Source organism: Gadus chalcogrammus, chromosome 14 (assembly GCF_026213295.1).
Source record: "Gadus chalcogrammus isolate NIFS_2021 chromosome 14, NIFS_Gcha_1.0, whole genome shotgun sequence".
Classification (NCBI taxonomy): Eukaryota; Metazoa; Chordata; class Actinopteri; order Gadiformes; family Gadidae; genus Gadus; species Gadus chalcogrammus.
The window spans coordinates 16,535,114-16,544,515 of record NC_079425.1 but is presented as its reverse complement, the minus strand read 5'-3'; the positions used below and the strand labels follow the sequence as shown (position 1 = coordinate 16,544,515).

At 41.7% G+C, this 9,402-nt stretch overlaps 1 protein-coding gene across 2 annotated transcripts; it reads left to right on the top strand.

Moving 5' to 3' along the window:
* The first annotated feature begins 4,285 nt into the window (after positions 1-4,285).
* LOC130403322 (solute carrier family 25 member 44-like) lies at positions 4,286-8,395 on the top strand. Of its 2 annotated transcripts, none has more exons than XM_056607626.1 (4): positions 4,286-4,475; positions 5,029-5,666; positions 5,781-5,908; positions 6,825-8,395. In XM_056607626.1, the coding sequence occupies exons 2-4, from the start codon at positions 5,039-5,041 to the stop codon at positions 7,014-7,016; spliced, it is 948 nt and encodes a 315-aa protein (XP_056463601.1). In that variant the 5' UTR covers positions 4,286-4,475; positions 5,029-5,038; the 3' UTR covers positions 7,017-8,395. The 2 variants fall into 2 exon arrangements, with proteins under 2 accessions (XP_056463601.1, XP_056463602.1); XM_056607627.1 differs by having other exon boundaries at positions 4,306-4,475; positions 5,004-5,666.
* Positions 8,396-9,402: the final 1,007 nt, after the last annotated feature.

Genomic DNA, 9,402 nt, shown 5'->3' with positions numbered 1-9,402 from the left:
CTTTTGTAGAAATTGTCAAAATTCCCTTGTTGACGACAGAGGCTAAATGTTAATTTGACATTAAGGTCACTTTCCATCCACTGTTTTCACTAATCTCCTCAATTGTTTCACCACAGTCAAAGATGCAGACATTTTGTGTGAAGCCCGTATCATCGATCCCGCTGGTCCACAGGTAACATCCATCTAATTATATAATAACTATCCCTCTTAAGAAGTGCTATGGTCTGTGATGAAAAAACATGCACCACGCTGAACCAGTGATGTATAACCCATTGCTTTCTGAGGCCTTCAAATGGCAACGACCATTATAGTCACTTGTAAAACTTAAGCTTTTGTAGAAATTGTCAAAATTCCCTTGTTGACGACAGAGGCGAAATGTTAATTTGACATTAAGGTCACTTTCCATCCACTGTTTTTACTAATCTCTTCATCAATCGTTTCACCACAGCCAAAGATGCAGACATTTTGTGTGAAGCTCGTATCGTCGGTCCAGCTGGTCCACAGGTAACATCCATCTTATTATATAATAACTATCCCTCTTAAGAAGTGCTATGGTCTGTGATGAAAAAACATGCACCACGCTGAACTAGTGATGTATAACCCATTGCTTTCTGAGGCCTTCAAATGGCAACGACCATTATAGTCACTTGTAAAACTTAAGCTTTTGTAGAAATTGTCAAAATTCCCTTGTTGACGACAGAGGCTAAATGTTAATTTGACATTAAGGTCACTTTCCATCCACTGTTTTCACTAATCTCCTCAATTGTTTCACCACAGTCAAAGATGCAGACATTTTGTGTGAAGCCCGTATCATCGATCCCGCTGGTCCACAGGTAACATCCATCTAATTATATAATAACTATCCCTCTTAAGAAGTGCTATGGTCTGTGATGAAAAAACATGCACCACGCTGAACCAGTGATGTATAACCCATTGCTTTCTGAGGCCTTCAAATGGCAACGACCATTATAGTCACTTGTAAAACTTAAGCTTTTGTAGAAATTGTCAAAATTCCCTTGTTGACGACAGAGGCTAAATGTTAATTTGACATTAAGGTCACTTTCCATCCACTGTTTTTACTAATCTCTTCATCAATTGTTTCACCACAGCCAAAGATGCAGACATTTTGTGTGAAGCCTGTATCGTCGATCCCGCTGGTCCACAGGTAACATCCATCTTATTATATAATAACTATCCCTCTTAAGAAGTGCTATGGTCTGTGATGAAAAAACATGCACCACGCTGAACCAGTGATGTATAACCCATTGCTTTCTGAGGCCTTCAAATGGCAACGACCATTATAGTCACTTGTAAAACTTAAGCTTTTGTAGAAATTGTCAAAAAAAAACTGACGACAGAGGCGAAATGATAATTTGACATTAAGGTCACTTTCCATCCACTGTTTTCACTAATCTCTTCATCAATTGTTTAACCACAGCCAAAGATGCAGACATTTTGTGTGAAGCTCGTATCGTCGATCCAGCTGGTCCACAGGTAACATCCATCTTATTATATAATAACTATCCCTCTTAAGAAGTGCTATGGTCTGTGATGAAAAAACATGCACCACGCTGAACCAGTGATGTATAACCCATTGCTTTCTGAGGCCTTCAAATGGCAACGACCATTATAGTCACTTGTAAAACTTAAGCTTTTGTAGAAATTGTCATAAAAAAACTGACGACAGAGGCGAAATGATAATTTGACATTAAGGTCACTTTCCATCCACTGTTTTCACTAATCTCTTCATCAATTGTTTCACCACAGCCAAAGATGCAGACATTTTGTGTGAAGCTTGTATCGTCGATCCAGCTGGTCCACAGGTAACATTCATCTTATTATATAATAACTATCCCTCTTAAGAAGTGCTATGGTCTGTGATGAAAAAACATGCACCACGCTGAACTAGTGATGTATAACCCATTGCTTTCTGAGGCCTTCAAATGGCAACGACCATTATAGTCACTTGTAAAACTTAAGCATTTGTAGAAATTGTCAAAATACCCTTGTTGACAACAGAGGCGAAATGTTAATTTGACATTAAGGTCACTTTCCATCCACCGTTTTCTAGGCCTGCAGCGGATTCGAATTGTATCCGAATCCGTCCGGTTCGTTTACCACAGTTCGGAGCATTCTGGAGATCCGCGGATTTCGGTTTCATGAAGGCATTGCCTTATGTGGCGTATTTTGCCTACTGTAGGCTACGTCCGATACAAAAGGGTGTTTAGGACCCAGCGGAATGCATTCTCTCCAGTGCTGCCCGAGCCAATGAGACTTTTCCCGCCCCTCCCTTCGACCGGTTCGATGGAAATAATGGACAGGTAGAGGCAACTCTGGCTTCATGCTGCACTCGTCGCCAGAGTTCTAAGCCTCGTCGGCCGTTATCCCTTACATGTTACACTCAGTGCACCATGTTTTCAAATGCATTTAGGGGAACATTTATTGCACAAAAAAGCCTTGCAAGTTGTCTGATTGCAGTCAATTAACACATTGCAAATAGCCTGTGGGTCTCATTCATTTTTGTGTTTCTCCCCCAAACCCTCCGTCAAAAAAAAGTCAGCCTTTTTACTATCACGGACATGATCCTAATCCGAACCGTATCCGAAACCGAGGCCCAAAACGGTTCTGAACCGAACCGTGGACACACTGATCCGTTTCACCACTACTGTTTTCACTAATCTCCTCAATTGTTTCACCACAGCCAAAGATGCAGACATTTTGTGTGAAGCCCGTATCATCGGTCCAGCTGGTCCACAGGTAACATCCATCTTATTATATAATAACTATCGCTCTTAAGAAGTTCTATGGTCTGTGATGAAAAAACATGCACCACGCTGAACCAGTGATGTATAACCCATTGCTTTCTGAGGCCTTCAAATGGCAACGACCATTATAGTCACTTGTAAAACTTCAGCTTTTGTAGAAATTGTCAAAATACCCTTGTTGACGACGGAGGCAAAATGTTAATTTGACATCAAGGTCACTTTCCATCCAGTGTTTTTACTAATCTCTTCATCAATTGTTTCACCACAGCCAAAGATGCTGACATTTTGTGTGAGGCTCGCATCGTCGATCCAGCTGGTCCACAGGTAATGTCCAGCTGATACATATAGTGTAATTATCACTCTTGGTATGGTCTTTTCTGTGATGAAAAAACATACACCACACTGAACGAGTGATGGATAACCCTACAACCTCCTGAGACCAACCATGATTAATCAGCTGCTGATCAAATTAGAATAATTTCACATAAAACTGGCAGTAATTTATACTAATACAAATGGGTATTTTGAATGCCAAATTTTTTTTAGATAGAAAAATTAAATTCTTTTATTCACCCCAGGAGACAATCCAGTGATGACCATAGAGTGCTAGATGGATAAGATGCCGGATCTCTGACTAATGCCATTAAAAATGATTGTAAACCTGCATTTGTTTTAAAACACGATGACTAGTCTGATGAATAAACATGCATCCTTGTGAACAACTGTATAACCATACATATTCCGAGACCAACTGGATATGGTAGTCAAAATGCTGTAACTTATTTGGATGTACCACATTTGTATCCTCCCAAGAGTTTTGGATTGTATTTTAAAGCAAGCTTTTACCCTTCCACTTTCAAGGTTGTTCGGACCTGGCAATTGTAGAACATCATGCTGGTTCTACAGACACGGAAGGCACAAAGCACTGCAGACGGAAGGTATAATATGCATTCAATATAATTATGTTGGTCCACATCCATGACTTGGTGTTAATGTTATTCCCTCCATTTATTTCACAGAACCTACCAGTTCCTGAGGCAAGTTTTATCCAGCCGGCAGAGGGTTGTCATGGAGCTGATTGTCAAATACACAATATTTGTATTTTGTACTGCAACTGCCTTTTAGGGCTGGCTGTTTTCTGAACTTGACATTGCCAAATGTGAACAATAAAATGTTGTTGAAAAACGGGAATTGTTTGGCTGTTATGGTAATATTATTTAACTTGAATTAATTTACAATTAGGTCATCCATACAGTAAAACTATTCCATCATGGTCATATATATATATATATTCTATACAAATATATTTAACTAATATTGATAATGCATCAATTCGATACGCATGTGTTACTGGACAATAGATATACATTTTTTTATTAGGTTTTACCAATCTCTGTCACCTGTCAAACTATCTGGAGAACTATGTTAATTTAAAATCCAAACGATAAACTCTTAACGCCTCGACGATAGCCTCAATGAGGCGGCATTTAAACACAAGTTGAACGCAGAATACGTGAAGAACTCAATGAAACCGGAAGGTATGTGGGCAGAAACTAACTCCTGTCCGGGTTGACCGTAACTCCTGCCGGCTGCTTCTACCCTTCGCTTAAAACTACCTTGCCAAACGAAACTATTTTAGTTCGTTTGCACGAAATTGGAAGTGGGAAATGCGATGCGTATTAGTTTGACGTAAAACAAATCTGATTTAAGGTAAGGGTTTATGCTAAAGCTGGTTCATACTAAAAAGCTAATGTTGACAATCGGGAGCTAGCTTAGTGCAATGCTAATTTAGCTCCGGTAATTGCCAACAAGCGAAAATAAGGCATTTAAAGTGAAATCAAGTGTTTCTTAGTGCGCCCCTTGTTTATTTGAATCCCCTGTTAATTTGAACTTTATCGACGAATCGGGTGCCAGTAACGTTACATCTGTCCGGGACATCGAGTCCTCTAACCTGTCGCATTGTTTTGGCGTTTTGGCTAGTTGTTTGACATTCGGCTTATTTTCATTTCAGTATTCATGGCGCTTAATTATGATGAGACGCAATGCAATACTTAAATGTACAACTCCAAACCGCTTTGATCAATATTTAATTCCCCGATTGGTCTGACCTTTGTAACTCTGCTAGCTTTGGCATGGCAAACATGCAATTGAAACCATAGCACAAGCATTGTAAAGACATGACAATTAAAAAAAAAAAAAGTCTTAAGGCACTGACCAAATGTATTTCTAATATTAAAGGTTAACTCTGATGTGGGTCTTTCAGAGGGGGAAGGATGCAGCAGAAGAGAAACATCCCAATCATAGAATGGGAGGATCTGGACAAAAGAAAATTCTACTCCTTTGGGGTGTTCATGACTATGTCCATCCGGGCCACTGTCTACCCTGCCACACTCATCCGTACCCGGCTGCAGGTCCAGAAGGGCAAATCCCTTTACAGTGGCACCTTCGACGCCTTCTTTAAGATTCTCAAAAGAGAAGGTGTGCGGGGTCTGTATCGTGGCTTCATGGTCAACTCCTTCACACTGATCTCAGGCCAGGCCTACATCACCACCTACGAACTGGTGAGGAAGTACGTCTCTAACTATTCCAGTGACAACACGTTGAAGTCATTGGTCGCCGGCGGCTCGGCCTCCCTGGTGGCGCAGAGCATCACTGTGCCAATAGACGTGGTCTCCCAGCAGCTGATGATGCAGGGCCAGGAGGGGCACCCCACCCGCTTCCAGCTGGAGGCCAAGGTTCGGGAGGGCATGTCCAAGAGGATGTTTGGCCAAACCAGGGACATCATCTCACAGATTTTTGCTGCTGATGGATTCCGGGGCTTCTACAGGGGATACGTGGCTTCCCTGCTCACTTACATCCCAAATAGTGCTGTCTGGTGGCCTTTTTACCATTTTTATGCTGGTAAGCATTATAGTTGTTAATAATGTATAATAATAGTAATAATAGCGTAGAAATATGTTAATCCAATACACTTCCATAAGACACAAACAATAAATACATGTCTTTGTTTAACAGAACAGCTTTCCAAGTGGGCCCCCACCGACTGCCCTCACCTACTACTGCAGGCCGTGGCTGGGCCACTAGCTGCTGCCACTGCCTCTACTGTCACCAACCCCATGGATGTGGTCAGAGCCAGAGTGCAGGTAGGGGCGTCTGTGACTTTCGAGGGATTGAGGGTCAACAGACCCATTTCACAATGGGCGTCATCATGCGACAGACAAAGGTGTCTCTTATAAGTCTGTTCCTTTTATTTACCAGGGCACTGGTAGAAGGGTGAAATAGTGAAGGTAATAGGCCTTTCACACATGAACTCTGCATCATCTTTGGAGAATCGTGTCCGGAAATGATCCAGAGTTGCCCTTTCACACATGCAACCCACAGCTGGAGATAAGCTGCATCAGTCGTGTTTACACATATCGAAAATACTACATAAATACCATTGCCATAAGGCAACGGTATGCAACGGTATGCAACGGAAGTAGCTGTGTATGTTTTTAACACATCGAAGATCGTGTATGAGGCTGCCTACTCTGTAATGCTGACTCTTTTTGCGGTGATAAACACTTAATTTATTTTTGGACATAGGCGCAATATCAACAGAGTGTGGAAAGTAGAACACAAAAAACAGGCAAGAGAAAAGTATGCAGCAGCTACATTTGCATGATGGAAACTTTATCAACATGTCAGCAATGCGCCCGCTCGCTTGTGTGAAATCTCCATCTTTCTGATACTCCAAACTTTACCCTAGGGGCCTACCCGGTCAAACTCCGGAGGGGCTGATTCGGCGAATATCCGTCTTGAAGTGCATATTGTTATGGGCTATAACTCTACTTTCAGTGCCCTGGAACATAAAAAGAGCAGACCCTTAAACGTGTTATAAGAGACACCTGTTTTTGTCCCACGATGAGACCTATTTGGAAATTAGGCATAGCAAGCTATATATATATATATTTATTATGCAGGCATCCGGAGCTCAGTATTTTGGCCTTGCATCACTGCAAATACATAAAATGCAGTACTGTTTCTGCTCATAAAGTGGCATTGTTGTACGTCCACTAGGTGGAAGGCAGGTCATCCATCGTGGAGACCTTCAAACAGCTGATCGCAGAGGAGGGCGCTTGGGGGATGTCCAAAGGGCTCTCGGCCCGAATCATTTCCTCGGCGCCCACCGCTATTGTGATGGTGGTGGGCTACGAGACGCTAAAGAAAGTGAGCCTACGTCCCGAGCTGGTGGACTCAAGACACTGGTAGAACCCACGCAGGACCCCACATGGTTGTAGTCTGCGCCTGATCCAGGGCCCACCGCCCTGTTTAAAACACTCTACATCTGATCAACCTCAATGGAGATGAGGAACACTGGATGATGTCCACATTGGGACCAACATGATTCCTCGGTCTTTGTAAATGGAGGATATGGATGGGCATTTGATTTTGTAGTAGGTAGATAAGAGGACTGATTTTATGAAGGTGTGTGCAATATGGAACCTTGTGTACCCATTTTTCCCTCCAAACTTGCCTGTAAAATGTGCTAACTTCTAGTTGTTCACAACATTTTTTAAATGATAATCCAGGTTCAGACCCTCTCTTAGCCTGTTTTTTCTCTTTTTTTTTTAGCCTGTTTTACAAGTGCTAAGCTAACAAACATATTGGACACTGAATGATATCCAATGCTTGGCCACCAATTCTTTAATAATTGTTATGAACAGAAGGGAAGCAACCAAACACATTAATTTATTTATTTAAAATGTTTACCATTAGGAGATGTAGAATACTTTGTTTGGTTGTTTTCTACCTCATAGCATGCTAGCTCAGGGACAATTTCAAAATTGTGCAGAGAAAAAGGCCTGCTTGTAGAAGGTGTGTTTTGTGTGCCATTTGATTACCTGACTAAAAGTGGTTATATTAAAGTGTTTTTTTTGTTGGTATACTGGTCCACCAGCCAACTTGGTGTGAGGGTAGAATATTATTCACATTCACTGGAAACTATGCTCTTTTCCTTTACTGAAGCAGTAAATCATTGTGCAATCTTACCATGTTTGAATTATATTTCAGCATAAAATTTGATTGTACAGTTGATAATGGCTATGTGTTAAGTTATTGTAAAGGAGGGGATTAAGTTAACACTAATTATTTTAGTTTTTGTCTATTCATGATTTACCATGAAATATATATGATTGGATAAAATTATATTGAATTACTTTGTTATCAAAGTTTTTTGAGGTTTTGGGCCTCTGAAGAGAAGACATGGCTGTAAGCAACGTGTTGCATTCAGCAGGAAGCATCCTCATCCTCACATTTAAATGGGAAAGATGTATATTCATCATGATTGACTAACAAATACATTTCAGTGTGTCTTTTCAATCACATGTGTCATGAGCCTCGGCTGTTGTCAAATGTAGCAAAATATGCAAATGAGCTAATATTCCAATCAAATAGAAAATGACAGGCTGTTCAAATGACAATATTGCAAAGGAAATCATATTTTTTAGCTCCTTAATATCAACCATTCCTCATTCAATGGAAATTTTCCTATGTAATTTTATTTGCATTAATGTGACTTGTGCCGAACACTTTTTTGTTGTTGACAATAAAATATCTCAAATGGTAACTTGAGCAAGGTGTTTTTCATTTTAGTGTTGCCAATTTGAATTGAAATGTATCATAAATTATTACTTTCTGAAGGTATAACTTTAACCTATGTTTGCAATGAATTAAATTCAAATTTAAAGAAAAATAAATAGAGATTAGGTTGTAATGGAAAATGTGTCGAAATAGTGCCCACTCCCAACTGAAAGTTCTTGATTGAAACCCTTTAGTTTTTAAACTGATGTTTAACAGTCACCATCTTCGCAATTAATTTCATATGGTATATACACCATTGCATATACAATGTATATATTGTATATATTAGAAGCAGTCGAGCAGGCGGAGTCACGTTTGCGTCACAGCGTGCTGGTCGGCCCAGTGGCATCTTGACGAGCAGGGCTTGGTAGCGTTGCAACCACACGCTACGACAAAGCCCTGGGCAAAGACAGACACCGATTGGTCCAAGAGGAAGTGAGAACTGGCGTGGAGGAACTGCGTGCTAGCCAGATGGTGGGGATGCGACAGCAAGGCGCATGGACGAGATGGGAACAGGCAGTGGACCGCAAGATCTCCTGGTCTGAGCTTTGGCAAGCTGAGGCTTACCGGATCAAGTTCCTGATTGCGTCCGTCTATGACGTCTTACCCAGCCCATCCAACCTCTTCTGCTGGGGCAAGGTTGACGCACCATCATGTCCTTTGTGCCTCAGAAGGGGAACGCTAGAGCACATCCTCAGCTGTTGCTCCAAAGCCCTGGGAGAAGGACGCTACACTTGGCGCCACGACCAGGTGCTGAAGGCGATAGCAGAAACCATCTTCACCAGCATCACCCAGAACAAGCCTCTCCGACCAGCAAGGCAGGCGATTGCTTTCATTCGAGCAGGGGAGAAGCCTAAGCCCAAGCCAAGGGGGGCAGCGGGACTCCTTGGAACCGCACCGGACTGGCAGATGAAGGCCGACCTGGGGAAGCAGCTCAGATTCCCAGAGCACATCGTGGAAACCACCCTGAGACCAGACATAGTTCTGTTCTCAGATTCAACCAAACAGGTGGTCC

Bases quoted from the DNA above. Each gene is read 5' to 3' on its own strand.
- LOC130403322 (XM_056607626.1), top strand. From the start codon at position 5,039: ATGCAGCAGAAGAGAAACATCCCAATCATAGAATGGGAGGATCTGGAC. The intron at 5,667-5,780 runs GTAAGCATTATA...TTTGTTTAACAG, and splicing joins TTTTTACCATTTTTATGCTG to AACAGCTTTCCAAGTGGGCC. The intron at 5,909-6,824 runs GTAGGGGCGTCT...TACGTCCACTAG, and splicing joins TGGTCAGAGCCAGAGTGCAG to GTGGAAGGCAGGTCATCCAT.